Here is a 16,320-nt window from a genome sequence, read left to right on the forward strand (position 1 = left end):
GGAGACACGGCCAAGTAACAGTGATCTCAATGGGGCCGGTATTTTAACTGCAATGTTTTATTATTATTATTATTATTATTATTATTATTAGTAGTAGTAGTAATAATTCCATGCTGTTTTTTGCTTATATTAGCATTTCTTGCTTCAGCATTTAAGACATTACCTGTATTACAATAAATACTGTAATGTCAATAAACTGCACAGTTCAGTGACATTTTAACCTCCAGAAATGTTTACACTCCTCAAAAGCATTTCCTGAAAATCTTGCTGAATTACTAAAGACTAAGAAACTATTATATCATAAAAACTGTACACTAAAATGATAGGAACCATAATATATCGCATTATCTCTAGCCGCTTTATCCTGTTCTACAGGGTCGCAGGCAAGCTGGAGCCTATCCCAGCTGACTATGGGCGAAAGGCGGGGTACACCCTGGACAAGTCGCCAGGTCATCACAGGGCTGACACATAGACACAGACAACCATTCACACTCACATTCACACCTACGGTCAATTTAGAGTCATCAGTTAACCTAACCTGCATGTCTTTGGACTGTGGGGGAAACCGGAGCACCCGGAGGAAACCCACGCGGACACGGGGAGAACATGCAAACTCCGCACAGAAAGGCCCTCGTCGGCCACGGGGCTCGAACCCGGACCTTCTTGCTGTGAGGCGACAACGCTAACCACTACACCATATTAAATCAAAAATAGCTGCTAATAACAGCGTAGCACAGCCTTAAACTGTGACTTTAACTATGAGAATTATGGGATGTTATCTGTGTACAGATGAGGAATTTTTAAATTTCCAAGGAAGATCCATCGACTCATCACTCTTCATGGAGACACAGCTGGATTCTTGTGAGCCTGATCTATTCATCTGGAGTTTACTGTACATTATAGACACTCCTTTATATACACTATTTACACTGGTTATTATTAATTATTACTGTTTATTTTAATTATTTTGTTTGCAAATACTCTGACTTAGTGTCACATCCAGATGCCAGGGATGAGCATGAAAAATATTTAAAAAGTCTGAAAAAAGCCGGGGGTTTGGGGGCTGCAAGCACCCAGTGGGGCCCAGGGGCAGAGCCCCAGTGGGCGGGAGCTAATGATTTTTGGCTATTTCTTTACCCCAAAACCATCAATTTTATCAGCAAAAAGTTGCAATTTATTTGGAAATAAATTCCCCGTCTTGGAGGACTACCAGGTGAAAGTGGTTAATATGGTACAAGAGACTTGTTTTTAATCAATTCACATTTGATGATTTAAAAAAAAATCAATGCACCTTTTAATATAAACGAGCTCTACAGTATTATATTTCTTCATTTTTGCTATTCATGTCTTTGAATACTTTAATCCTTTAAAATGAAGTGCAAACCAGAAAAAAGTTCTATCATATAATTATCTTAAAGTGCACCTGACAGCAAAAAACATGTTAATTTGTTAATTTCAGCCATATTGAGTTGAATAAAATAACAGTTCTATTTCATTTCTCCTGACCGCCAGAGGCGGTGCTTAAAGCACCTGGATGTTCATCACATGCTCATGCAGTTCGAGTGTATATACCAACAAAGTCGCTTGCGACAGGGGTGACGTATGCCACTGCACCGGTACTTAAGGTACATTCACCCCGGAAGCGTTCTCTTGCATCTTCTCGTGCAAAGCAGGTTTGTTTCGAGCTGTATTATTTTTGCTAAGAGCAATCGCCTGGAGTCTTGCAAACCCTTAACGGGTTGGAGCTGCGTTTTTCTCGCCCTCTTAAGACTGCGATTTGCCATTTGATTAAGTGAATTGTCTAGAATAAACAGCGGTCATGTTTATGTGTTGATTGTCTCAAAGCTTTAAGTAAAGTATTTTCAGCTAAGCCGTTTATGAGTGAGTTCGCTCGGACTTCGGCAGCCAGCAACTTCTAATTATAAGTTTCAGTTTCACCGCGATCATATGAGTGTTTTCTCGCCTTGTAGCGATCTAATAAGTATTGTTTTGTTGCAAGTGTGATACTTATTTGGTGTTTTTGTGCGCTTCTGATTCGCGCTGTAGCTTGTTTACTTCAGCTTTGATTGCTGATTACCTGAACGCGGTTGGGTGAGTGTGTTTGCTCCTGACTCCGCCGCGGATATTTCATTTTGTTTGCTTGGCTCTGTATTGGTACTTCGACACTGCTTGTTTACCGTCACCTAATCCATATTTAGGTAAGTAGAATAAACAGCGGTCATGTTTATGTGTTGATTGTCTCAAAGCTTTAAGGTAAGTAAAGTATTTTCAACTAAGCCAGTTATGAGTGAGTTCGCTCTGACTTCGGCAGCCAGCAATTTCTAATTATAAGTTTCAGTTTCACCATGATCATATGGGTGTTTTCTCGCCTTGTAGCGATCTAATAAGTATCGTTTTGTTGCAAGTGTGATACTTATTTGGTGTTTTTGTGTGCTTTTGATTCGCGCTGTAGCTTGTTTATTTCAGCTTTGATTGCTGATTACCTGAATGCGGTTGGGTGAGTGTGTTCTCTCCTGACTCCGCCGCAGATATTTCGTTTTGTTTGCTTGGTGCAATGCTAGGCTTGCTCAGCTGGAAAGCAGTTTGGGCTCTCGACTGCCCCCAGCACCGAGCGACTGCGCTCTGTCTCCTAAGTCTAGGAAGTGCCCTAAGCAGCCGTCACGTGAGGCTCCCTGTAGGCCCAAGTACCAGAAGGTGGACCCCTTGGCGCAACGAGTGGACACCTTGGCTTCAGAGTTCACTGAGATTAAGGCTTTGCTCTATAACCTACAACCGCCTGAGGCACGGCCTGCTGATGCTCGCCACTGCTGCTTCATTTACTCCTCCTGAGCCACAGCCTCCGGTGCTGTCCCCGGCCGCGGAGCTTCAAGAGGAGGATGTGCTTTCCACTATGGTCAAGCCCGCGATAAAAGTGCCGCTAGCCCGCCTGGGGTTGGACACAGCGCCATCTGAAGTACGGATGCAGAGTGCCTTTTTTAGACAGGCCTCCCCCTCTGCTGTTTTCACTGTTCCACCTTCAGCCCCCTTTATTGAGGAGCTGCAGAGATGCTGGGCGGACCCCAGGCGTTTCTCCCACCTTCCTAGTGACTGCCGGGCGCTGGCTAGCATGCAGGATGCTTCCAGTCATGGTCTGGTCAGCATGCCAACAATTGAACTGGCCCTTGCTGCCCTGATCCTTTCGTCGGACGAGGCGTTGAGACCCAACGCTCGCTGTCCACGGCCACAGTGTTGTTTGACCGATGACTTCATCGGGAAGAGCTATGATGCTGCAGCACAGGCTGCACGCATAGGCAATTCATTATCTCACCTGATCCTGGCCCAATCTCAGGCCCTTCAGTCTTCTGGAGCAGACCCATCACTGCAAAGCCTAAGTGAGGCCTCGCTGCAGGCATTTGCTTTCATGTCCAGGGAGCTGGGCAGACTAATGTCGTCTTTAACCCTCGCCAGGTGTCAGGTATGGTTGGCTCAGTCACCACTCTCAGAGCCCTGCAGGAAGGCCCTCCGCACTCTCCCAGTTGTTCCGGGACAGCTCTTTGGTGCCGCTGCACAACAGGCTTTGGAGCGCACCCTTCAGGTGACTCAGGCCAGGCAGCAGTTTGCCAGCCTGAGGCGTGTGTCCACGCAGGCGCAAAGACCGCCTTCGACACCTGCTACGCCAGGAGGTCTTGGCCCTCCTGGAAAAGGGTGCCATCGAGCCATTAGGTCCACCTTCACAAAACAGTGGGTTTTTATTCCACCTATTTCATCATTCCAAAAAAAGGGGGTGGGCTTCGCCCCATACTGGATCTGAGACATTTGAACGACCACCTCAAGGTCTTCGAATTCCATATGCTGCGCACATCCGACGTCTTAAACAGCGTCAGATGGGACGATTGGTTCACAACCATCGATCTGGAGGATGCATACTTCCACGTTCCCATCGCTCCTCATCACAGGCAGTTCCTCCGCTTCGCCTTCGAAGGGAGGGCTTACCAGTTCCGAGTATTACCGTTCGGAATTTCCCTAGCACCCAGAATCTCTACGAGATTCGTTGCGGTAGCACTGTCCCTACTTCAGAGCAGGGGAATGCGTATCCTCCCCTACCTGGACAACTGGTTGATTTGTTCTCAGTCAAGGGTAGACGCGCTCAGTGACTCAGCCATGCTGGTTTCTCACATCACCAAGCTTGGGCTCAGGGTGACCCACACCAAGAGCTCCCTCACACCCAGCCAGAAGACTGTGTTTCTTGGCCTTCAGCTGGACTCTCAGCTGTTGAGGGCAACCCTGTCTCAGCGACGGGTGAGTGATATTGTCCGACTGTTACATCACTTCAGGAAGGGACAAACCCTGACCTTCAGGACTTTCCAGACACTGCTAGGTATGCTCACCACAGCCTCGTCGGTAGTTCCTTTGGGCCTCCTCACACTCAGGCCTCTACAGATCTGGATGAACAGCCTTGGTCCACATCCACAACATCACAGGCACAGGTCAGTCAGAATCACTGCCAGTTGCTCCTCATGTCTACATCCATGGAGAGAGCGCTCTTTTCTAACGCGGGGGGTCCCCATGGGGTCCATACCCTCTTGCAGAGAAGTAGTCGCCACCGATGCATCGCTGATCGGCTGGGGCGCAGTGTGGCAGTGCAGGACTGCCCAGGGTGTATGGGCCCCACAACAGCAGGGACAACACATCAATGTGTTAGAGCTGCGGGCCGTCTTCCTCGCCTTGAAACATTTCCTTCCAGTTTTAGCGGGTCGGCATGTCCTTATAAGGACCGACAATACATCTGTGGTCTATCATATGTGGTCTACCAGGGCAGCACCAGGTCACTACCTTCCCTGAAGCTCACTTGGCACCGGCTGACATGGGCTTACCCTCGTCTGTTGAGCCGGAGGGCAATGCATTTACCAGGAGTGAGGAACACTGCTGTGGATCTTCTGTCGCGACAGAACCCCGACCCGGGGGAGTGGAAGCTGCACCCGGAAGTGGTGCAGAGCATTTGGCTGCGATACGGCAGGGCAGAGGTGGACCTTTTTGCCTCTCAGGCCACGACACATTGTCCCCTGTGGTTTGCACTGAAAGAAATGTCGAGCCCCTTGGGCCAAGACGCACTGGCACACAAGTGGCCAAAGCAGCTCCTGTATGCTTTCCCACCACTCCCGCTAATTCTGCCCACTCTCGAGAGGACCCTCAAGGAGGGTCACAGGGTGCTGTTGGTAGCCCCCAATTGGCCGGGGAGAGTCTGGTTCCCTACCCTGTACGGGCTGCTGCACGGGGAGCCTTGGTGTCTCCCTGCACGGATGGACCTCCTCTCACAGATTGGGGGGGGGGGGGGTCAAATTTGGCATCCGAACCCAGCACGGTTGTAGCTGTGGGTGTGGCCTCTGAAGGGCCTGACCCACTGCTAGCAGAATGTGAGCCGACCGTTGTGCGGACCATCCGGTGCTCCCACACACCTTCCACCAATGCGCTCTATGCCAATAGGTGGAAGCTCTTTGTGAGTTGGTGCCAAGCACGCCATCAGGAACCGACTTGTTGCCCGATACCGGTGGTTCTCAGCTTTTTACAGTCTCGTCTGGACGAGGGCCTTGCACCCTCCACCATCAAGGTGTATGTAGCGGCTATATCCGCAATGCACAACAGGGCGGACGGGCTGACTGTGGGATCCCACACACTGGTGAGCCGCTTTCTTAAAGGTGCTCAGCGCATAAGACCCCCTCAACGCAGTCCAAGACCAACTTGGGACTTGCCTCTGGTTTTAAATGCACTGTGTAAACTTCCATTTCAACCCCTACAGGGGAAGGAGCTCAACTGGCTATCTTTAAAGACAGCATTCCTTTTAGCTATGGCGTCGGCTAAGAGAGCGGGTGAACTACATGCCCTGTCTATCGGCCGGGAGTGCTTACGATGGAGCCCCGATGGAACGGGTGTAACATTGTGGCCAAATCCTTCGTTTCTGCCCAAGAACTTCTCCTCTTCGTACACCAATCAGCCCCTCAGCCTGGAAGCCTTCAGACCACCGCCTGAGGAGAATGAGCAGGGCCAAGGCCACGTCCTTCTTTGCCCAGTTCAAGCACCGAGGGCATACATTGAAGCGACTGCTGCATTTCGGCAGTCGGATGCACTGTTTGTGGGTCACACTGGACATAGGCGCGGCCACGCGTTGTCCAAACAGAGACTGTCGAACTGGATCATGGAGGCCATTAGCCATGCCTACACTAACAGCAGCCTCCCGGTCCCTCCCCACATCCGAGGCCACTCCACTCGGAGTGTGGCTGCATCATGGGTGGCTCTACGTGGAATTCCACTCTCTGATATCTGTGCTGCTGCCTCATGGATCTCAACTTGCACGTTTGCAAGGTTTTATAGGGTTAATGTGGCCATGCACAATCCACTGGCCACAGCCACCCTTTTCAGCCGTTCGTAGGGTAAGTAGGTCTTCCTCGTGACCCTGTTGGTATTAGTCATCCAGGTGCTTTAAGCACCGCCTCTGGCGGTCAGGAGAAATGAAATAGAATGATGGTTACGTATGTAACTGCGGTTCTGTGAATTTCGGATGACCGCCAGAGCTTGGCTGTCACTCGGAAGGCTGACGAGAAGACTGCCAAGAGAATGCTTCCGGGGTGAACGTACCTTAAGTACCGGTGCAGTGGCATACGTCACTCCTGTCGCAAGCGACTTTGTTGGTATATACACTCGAACTGCATGAGCATGTGATGAACATCCAGGTGCTTTAAAACCCTTTGGTGACTGACCCCTTGAAAATGGTTCCTCCAGGAACCATGACGTTTCAGTTGTCAAGACAACAGAAAAACTAAAATACAAATACAAATACAAGAGCATTTTGTTTTGTGCACAAGAGCATTGTGACGTATCTTTCTGTTTTTGTATTTTAGTTTTTCCGTTGTCTTGACAACTGAAACGTCATCGTTCCTGGAGGAACCATTTTCAAGGGGTCAGTCACCATTAAAGGAACAGTCCACTGTACTTCCATAATGAAATATGCTCTTATCTGAATTGAGACGAGCTGCTCCGTACCTCTCCGAGCTTTGCGCGACCTCCCAGTCAGTCAGACGCAGTCAGACGCGCTGTCACTCCTGTTAGCAATGTAGCTAGGCTCAGTATGGCCAATGGTATTTTTTGGGGCTGTAGTTAGATGCGACCAAACTCTTCCGCATTTTTCCTGTTTACATTAGGTTTATATGACCAGTGATATGAAACAAGTTCAGTTACACAAATTGAAACGTAGCGATTTTCTATGCTATGGAAAGTCCGCACTATAATGACAGGCGTACTAACACCTTCTGCGCGCTTCGACAGCGCATTGATACGGAGCTCAGATATCAATGCGCTGCCGAAGTGCGCAGAAGGTGTTAGTACGCCTGCCATTATAGTGCAGACTTTCCATAGCATAGAAAATCGCTGCGATTCAATTTGTGTAACTGAACTTGTTTCATATCACTGGTCATATAAACCTATGTAAACAGGAAAAACGAGGAAGAGTTTGGTCGCATCTAACTACAGCCCCAAAAAATACCATTGGCCATACTGAGCCTAGCTACATTGCTAACAGGAGTGACAGCGCGTCTGACTGCGTCTGACTGACTGGGAGGTCGCGCAAAGCTCGGAGAGGTACGGAGCAGCTCGTCTCAATTCAGATAAGAGCATATTTCATTATGGAATTACGGTGGACTGTTCCTTTAAGCACCGCCTCTGGCGGTCATCCGAAATTCACAGAACCGCGGTTACATACGTAACCATCGATTTACTTCACACATCGCATGACAGAATAGTAAGAAACATCGTTTTGAATGGCCCGCCACGCAGATAAATCGATGTCATGGTGAGCCAACCCACAGCCGGGGAAGAAGGCGGATATGACGTCACATGCAGAACCGTTGACAGACATTTTCTCAGCTTCTCGTTGTTCACCAGTCTTTTGCAAGTGAATATTTTTGTGTCTGACTCGTGGATTTTGGTGAATATGCCTGCTCGTTGTGTGGCTGGGTTTTGCTCCAACCCCAGGGAAGCCGGGTATAGTTTTCACATGACGTCACAGAGTCGGGGATTCCCTGGTGGCGGCCATCTTGGGGGCCAAGCTTACCGTACGGGTCACTGAGCACACATTGTAACGCGCGAGTTACATTTATTTATATCTCATCTCATCTCATTATCTCTAGCCGCTTTATCCTTCTACAGGGTCGCAGGCAAGCTGGAGCCTATCCCAGCTGACTACGGGCGAAAGGCGGGGTACACCCTGGACAAGTCGCCAGGTCATCACAGTGCCGACACAGACACAGACAACCATTCACACTCACATTCACACCTACGGTCAATTTAGAGTCACCAGTTAACCTAACCTGCATGTCTTTGGACTGTGGGGGAAACCGGAGCACCCGGAGGAAACCCACGCGGACACGGGGAGAACATGCAAACTCCACACAGAAAGGCCCTCGCCGGCCCCGGGGCTTGAACCCAGGACCTTCTTGCTGTGAGGCGACAGCGCTAACCACTACACCACCGTGCCGCCCATTTATTTATATATTATTTACATTACTACTATTTAAAGCTAGCAATGGTGCACACCTGTTGTATTCACGGCTGTCGTAATAGGTCAAATGATGAAGTCAAGCGGAGCTTTTATGGAATTCCCACTATACGGGAGCACGAAGGCGAGCAAACAAAGAAACTCAGCATACAAAGGAGAAATCTATGGCTTGCGAGAATCAACCGCAAGGATTTTCAGCTTTCCAAACACAGCAGAGTCTGCTCCGATCATTTTATAGGTGGTAAGTTGTTTAAATAAACAATCAATTGTGTAACAAGCCTACATACCAGTTAATTATATTACAAAGTTTATACTGACATGGTACTGTAATACCACTAATGGATGTAAAATGTGTCTTAAATCAACTCGATATTATACACACACATATTTATATGCAGTGTTGAGAGCTCTAAAATTCCAATGTTTACATACCTTGGCTGTAATTAGGACACGGCTCTCACTGGTTTTTATATGGCGGACTTCGCGGACCCAGCCACAGACAAAATAATTGTATGACTCCAGCGACTCGTATGCTTTGAGGTCGTCAAGTGTGTAGGCGCTTTTAGTATTTACGAAATAGTTCACAATATCAGGGTACGATATGGATGGCAGCCCTGCATAGTCACTGGAAAATGCTTCTTTGTCCACTTCGTAAGGGTCAATTCCCCCAATCAAGGCCAGTTCGGCTGCATACCGTTGTCGTGAGATGTCGTCCAACGTATCCATATACTTCCGTTTGCTTGATTTTGCCGACATTGTTCTTTATTCTAGAAAATTGACTATATAACTTAATAAATTCGTCCGAGATAACGTAGCCGGTAGTGGCGATGGTCCATTTTGTTTGTCCCCCAAGATGGGGGCTGGGAAGGGCGTTCCCCGGGATGCCGTGACGTCAGTGAAAACTATCTATAGTCTGTGTATCTTTCCCAAGGATCCCATCAGACGCGAAGAGTGGGCAAAACAAGTGCGCCGGACACTGGAACTGTTTGTGTAAGTATCAATATTTATAACAACAAAATGATATTTCCATTTGAAAACAGACCGTATCTTGGGAGGAAATTATGTCAAGATAGCTTTGTGTATAAAATCAGTCGATCATCTAAAATTTCCATCACCGACGATATTAGTGTAAAGTAGGAATTTCATGAACATGACCAATTGAATGAAGTCAGAGGTTATATTTACATGTAGTATACAGAGCCTTTGGTCACGAAAAAATAATCAAAGATACTCCAAAATTATTATAATATAGTAATCCTGTTATATCATCACAAATTACAGATTGAATGAAGTATGAGGTTTTATTTACATGTAGTGTACAGAGCCTTTGGTCATGAAAATATAATGAAAGATACTCCAAAATATTTATTATATGTAGTAATCCTGTTATATTGTCACAAATTACAGATTGAATGAAGTCTGAGGTATTATTCACATGTATTCTGTGTCCGAGTCGGAAATCTCGCCTTCTGCAGTTCAGTAAAGTTGGAAAGCTATTGGCAGATTCGAACTTCCGGGATCAATAACTCTTAAGTGAAACGTTGTTAAAACACAAAACACGCATATTTTCAACAGTAGTAAGATAGACAATGAGCTACAACCTAACTTTCATCAAAACGAGCCATCCTCGGAGCCACACCAACAACATTAGTGTTTACATGCAGCCGGAATGTGAGAGCAGCGCGCAGGGACCGTCTACAAAGTGCAACACCGAAAAGAGACATTACAAAAAAATATTCAATAACTTCACTATGATACGATTGATATGATTGGTTCATGGTAGTGGCAATTAGGCAGCTGGGCCATAGAAGGTTCACGCTGCATGCTGCACACTACACGCTACACGCGTGTAAAGAAAAGTGGACAAACGTAGCATGACTTGCTCTGGGCCATAGAACGGCGTTCACGTTGCACGCTGCACACTTCACGCGTGAAGCGTGAAATGAACATGCACACTTTTTTCTAGGCGTGAAGATGGAAATTCCAGTCAATGCATGCGGTCACCGCCGCGCCAGCCAATCAGAACGGGTCTAGGGAGATAACTTTATGCTTTCAGGGGAAAACTTCAGAAAAAATATAATTGAATGGTATAATTGAAAAATAGTTCTTCATCGGGATTGTCAAGCAGATTATAGAATGTTCGGTGAAATTCACCACGGGTTTCTCTCAGAAGGAAGTGTTCTCGGCTCCAAATTCTGTTCCTTTTTCTCTTCCTCTGTCTCAGTAAAAGCAGAATGAGGCAATCGTCGTCATCCGAAGAGTCCATATTGTTGGTTACTCGGTCAAAGTAGAACAGACGCAACACGTGAACATCCAAGCATGAAGTTTAATGGCCCAGGGTCCGGTTCTTCACGTGAACGTGTAGCATGCAGCGTGCAGCGTGAACCTTCTATGGCCCAGCTGCCTTAGGCAACCACACCATTCTCACATGTAACAAAATTGAAATACCCCAAATTATACTAAAGCCATCTCTCACAAACTAATTGTTGTAGTACCAAGGAGGTAACAGGAGTGGTTGACCTGAGGTTTATGATACTACACTATAATTGAATATAATTCCGAATAAAATTTCCCCCAAACTATGAAAAATGCCTTTCTTTCAAACCAAGTGTTGTAGTGTAATCTGTAGGAGGACAATAAAGTGTTTAGTGAGTTTGGTGACACTACACTGTATCATAGTGAAGTTATTGAATATTTTTTGTAATGTCTCTTTTCGGTGTTGCACTTTTGTAGACGGTCCCTGCGCGCTGCTCTCACAGCCAGCTGTCTTACTACGGTTGAAAATATGCATGTTTTGTGTTTTAACGACGTTTCACTTAAGAGTGATCCCGGAATTTCGAATCTGCCAATATCTTTCCAACTTTACTGAACTGCCTTCTGCAGGCAAATCGTCCAGATACGGCTCAAAACGATACGGCAAAATGCCACCCACTGCTTCGTCTTCATGTAATCCGACATGTCCAGTGTCAAACTCAAAAAGGGCCTCAGTTTCTGAAGACTGGTCAGAAAATCGCTCTGTTTCGTCGGCCATAGCTGCATAGAAGGCCGAGCAGTCGTTCTGCATGTGATGTCACGGCAAATATGGCGGCCATTGACAGCGGCTTGGTGCTTGGCCAGATTGACGCAGCTGCGCACAAAGAGTTTCGTTCTGTTGGTGGTTAGTTCTATCATGAAAGTGATCAGTGGTGTTTGTAATTTTATTACAGAAACCTATTTTAGAGCATAATTTTGCTGTCAGGTGCACTTTAAGCTTTCTTCTGATGTTATCATGGTAGCAGGAGGTCTTGCATATTAAGCAGGCAACATTCAACATCACTTGTCACTTCCCTTTCAACTGTTAGGTGTACTAACTAGGTTTTATCTGGACAGGATGTTGTGTAATGTAATACATATACCATGTGGTCAATTTGAAGATCAAGATGGTGATTTTGAATTAAAGAACAGACATGTACAATTGGCATTACATATTGGAATTTTTTTAAAAATCTATAAGTTCATCTCGGCCTAAAAAAATGTGGGCAGACGCTCCCGCGCGGCACATGCCAGCAATCCCCCCCCCCCCCCCCCCCCCCGTCCCTCTATGAAATGAGCAATAAGTAGGAGAGTTATACACGGTATCATACCTAAAATTTTATCAGAAATCTAGATATGATACTATGATTCTCCCCAACATGCTACATTAGATAAGCTAACCCCATTTATAAAAGATATACACTTATATATCACATACACACACATATATATGTATGTGTGTACGGTACACACACACCATGACATTGATTCGTGCGATATACATTATAAATATAATGAATCATTGAACAGGCAAAATAATTTTTGACCTACCTTTGTGTTTTTTGGTGTATATGTGAAGTTCAATAGTTCTTGCCCCTCTACTAGCGTAGTTTATCATGTCAGAACACAATGAGCAAAGTACTTTTCCTGGGACATCTATTTTCCGTATGTGATCACCGAGCTTCGTTGTGACAGTCTGCTTGTCGATCTCGACACTCAGTGTTCTTTCTAACCAAGCCCATCAAAAACAGCTCTTTATTCCTGCACCTTTATCAATCTCCCTCGCTCGAGCCTCTTCTTTCTTATCTAGGACTTTTGCCATTGTCAATATGCTAAAATATCCCGCCTGAATACGTGTCTTTCCGATGTTACCAATGCGTATCGTCAAACAGTGTGTACGGTCGGTGAACAGCGATTGCAAGCCACGTGTGGAGAGCATGCATACTTATGTTTATACACTGCACACGATGGGATTTCCCAAAAATTCTACCGCAAATAAGTCGAACATTGTCACAAAAGGGAATGTTAATTACGACATGTCAAAAAACTTGAGTGTGTTAACCTGGAGCCCACCAAGAATCAAGACGTTATAAGGCAACCACAGATCATTAACCATTACCCCCCCCCCCCCCCCCCCAAAAAAAAAAAATTTCTCAACGGATTTACACCGATCTCAAAAATGATCATTTTGGTCTGAAAAAGTCAGAAGTCCGCCAATCGGCGGAAAATTCTCATCCCTGAGATGCACTTTCTGCCTTATCCTGTATGTGACACTGTGAAACACTGAACTGTGCAGTTATTGATCTTACTCTAAAATGTTTAGTGAACGTATTGTAGCAGCATTAAGACCTAATTAAAGTATCACAAACTGATAAATATCAAAGTGCTGATGGTGATCTGGACTGGATAAAGGAATGTGTAACACATTTCTCTCTGCTGTGACTTTAACTATGAAAATTATGGGATGTTACCTGTGGACAGATGAGGGGTTTCCCTTGTTAAACCACAAAGGATGATCCATAGACCCATCACTCTTCTTGGAGACACAGCTGGGTTCTGGTGAGTCTGATCTCTTTCTCTGGAGTTTACTGTACAACATTATAGAGGAGGCATGAGACAGAATTTCATTGTCTCAAATATCACAATACAAAATACTGGGAGAGATGAACTTGCTGCTCATATCATGTATTGCGATATTTCTGTTGAATATTCTTTATGAGCTCTATCTCTTCTTACACACTAGGTGGCAGCACCAGAGGTCATAGCCCACAGAGCACAGAGTTATAGAGTGGAAACCTAACTGCCTCAAAGCACGCTGACTGAACAGTCCAGAAAGTGAAGCTCATCAGAAGGAAGTGTTATGGCATATGGGTCAAACTCCAGGCCCACAGCCTCGTTTCATTTGGCCCATGTGAACTTGGAAACAATAAAACTGAAACAGCCTGTAGAACACGACTGCTTAAAGGAGAACTGAAGGCAAAGTTTTTATCATCAAAATTCTATTTCTCATTTTATTAAATATAGGAATGCATTTTTTATAGCTATTTTGTCACTGCTATAGCAAGTTATGAGTGTTTGAAATGTCTGTGAAGATTCTCAATCATCCAGGTCATAGTAAACTGTGGGTGGTAGAAAAAGGCCACTGGACTTGCTTGAAGATTCTTGAAAACGTTTCACCTCTCGTCCAAAAGACAGAACTGAGGAAGCCTTTTGGACGAGAGGTGAAACGTTTTCAAGAATCTTCAAGCAAGTCCAGTGGCCCTTTTCTACCACCCACAGAGTGTTTGAAATATGCTCTGTAATATATCAGTCCATATGTCAAAGCAATGGCCATAAATGAGATTCGTTGTGTGAGACATCGTAGGACGGAAGTAAAACATATGGTGGAAATCAAAGTGTCTAACCCTGTGTCCGAAATCGCTCACTCGTTCACTACTCCCTATATAGGGAATTACGACTACAAAATGGTGTCCCCACTACATAGTGCCCTATATAGTGAGTAGGGAGCGATTTTGGACATAGAGCAACATCTGCCAACGTTATCAAAAGGCATGTGCGCCCTCTTTCGAATGCTGATGTAATCAAGTCGGAAGCTTTGTTTGTTTTGATAGCAATCAGGAAAGTTTGAAAAAAAAGTAGTCAGTAATCGTCATTTAAACTAAATTTTGTGCAATATTTCGTTTGGAAAACAGTTTTCAAAATGGCGGCACTAACACCTGACTGACACTTCACATTTCGAAGTCTTGCACAAGTCTTGTGAGGATCGCACGGATCAAACAAACTAAACTCAATATGGCTAAAAACCGAAAAGGCCGATAAGTATATTTAATTGCAATTAGTTGCCAATACAAGTCACGATATAAGGTTACTAAAACCGAAAACGTAACTGAATAACATGTTAATTAAGAAATAAAGCAAGTTTAAAAATGACTTCAGTTCTCCTTTAACATTTTCACACTATCCAGAATTCACAGCAGATCTGTAGTGGAGCCATCTGAAGGTAGTTACAGTAAACCGCTGTATATACATACGTGCACTCCAGTTTCTATCACGGCTAGATTGACCACAGTCTGAAATGCAGGTTAAAATAAACGCCTGGATTTGACACAGGATCTGAGTTTAACACCCCGACTGTGTTGATATTGCAGTGGTTTGATTTGCTGCCTTTACAAATCAAAATAAATGTTTTACACTTTAAAATGTAAATGTTTTGTGTCGGCACCGTCTCATCAGTCTGGTCCTGTGAAGCCTGGATTGGGATATGATTCGTATCGTGGCTTTAGTGTATTGTCTCATACGACTGCATTTTTAATTTTATAAGAACATAATTTTACTAACATTGAACAGAATCTGGCATTTTTTTCAAGTGGTGACTTAAATTTATACTGAGAATGAAAAGTTTTGTTCAGTTTATCTTTTCAGATATACTCACTCATATATGAACAGTTAATGACAAATACTAGAACATGGCAGCTTACCGCTTTTCTGAGGGTGGGGTCACATTATCTGTGTCCATATCACTGCTCTCCATTTTTGAATATTAGTGTATGGACACACAGCTCATGGACTCACTGCTGATTCCTGAAGACGATGATTTCTTGGATTGAATGAATTACACTCCTAAAAATCAGAAAAAAAACTCAAAACATTCTGTTGAAACTGGAGAAGAAAAAAAAATCCACATCTAATGAACTGCACATGTGAAAGACTCCAAAAGTACTAAGCATAAGGATTCCCAGTAAGAGTAGTTTTAATGGTTATGCAGAAGACATGTGTGTCCCTCCAGACAGGAGGTGAGATGACCAGTTCAGTAAATCAGGGGATTGAAACCTCTGTTGGAAAGGAGGAGACACAGTTTGAAGTCCAAGCAGGTCAGCTGTGACACCATCACTAAAAAAGCTGAACCAGGAGGCGACTAAAATCTCATCTCATTATCTCTAGCCGCTTTATCCTGTTCTACAGGGTCGCAGGCAAGCTGGAGCCTATCCCAGCTGACTACGGGCGAAAGGCGGGGTACACCCTGGACAAGTCGCCAGGTCATCACAGGGCTGACACATAGACACAGACAACCATTCACACTCACATTCACACCTACGGTCAATTTAGAGTCACCAGTTAACCTAACCTGCATGTCTTTGGACTGTGGGGGAAACCGGAGCACCTGGAGGAAACCCATGCGGACACGGGGAGAACATGCAAACTCCACACAGAAAGGCCCTTGCCGGCCACGGGGCTCGAAACCGGACCTTCTTGCTGTGAGGCGACAGCGCTAACCACTACACCACCGTGCCGCCGCAACTAAAATCATCTGTAGTTAATAGAAGGGCTACTTTAAGTCTAATACTACTTTCTCTTTACCAGCATTAAATGGGTTTTAGTTTGAATAAATTCTGATCCAGAAGTCAGTCAGTCTGAAGTCAGTTGCACTAAACAGAAATTATTTCTGTGAGCCTAAAGTAGGGCTGTGTGATATGACTGTTTTACAGCGTGAACGGTCCATG

At 45.3% G+C, this 16,320-nt stretch overlaps 1 protein-coding gene across 1 annotated transcript in view; it reads right to left on the minus strand.

Annotated features, from left to right (window-relative positions):
• The window catches only part of LOC132870661 (NACHT, LRR and PYD domains-containing protein 12-like), a 35,525-nt gene extending 20,152 nt beyond the window's left edge, over window positions 1–15,373 (minus strand). The window contains exons 1-3 of the mRNA XM_060904414.1: window positions 15,298–15,373; window positions 13,291–13,407; window positions 788–890 (exon numbers count right to left, since the gene is read on the minus strand). Of these exons, the coding sequence (XP_060760397.1) occupies window positions 788–890; window positions 13,291–13,407; window positions 15,298–15,350 (273 nt within the window). The 5' untranslated portion in view covers window positions 15,351–15,373. The remainder of the gene's footprint in view (window positions 1–787; window positions 891–13,290; window positions 13,408–15,297) is intronic.
• Between the last annotated feature and the right edge of the window lie 947 nt (window positions 15,374–16,320).

This window comes from Neoarius graeffei, chromosome 22 (genome assembly GCF_027579695.1).
Source record: "Neoarius graeffei isolate fNeoGra1 chromosome 22, fNeoGra1.pri, whole genome shotgun sequence".
Lineage (NCBI taxonomy): Eukaryota > Metazoa > Chordata > Actinopteri > Siluriformes > Ariidae > Neoarius > Neoarius graeffei.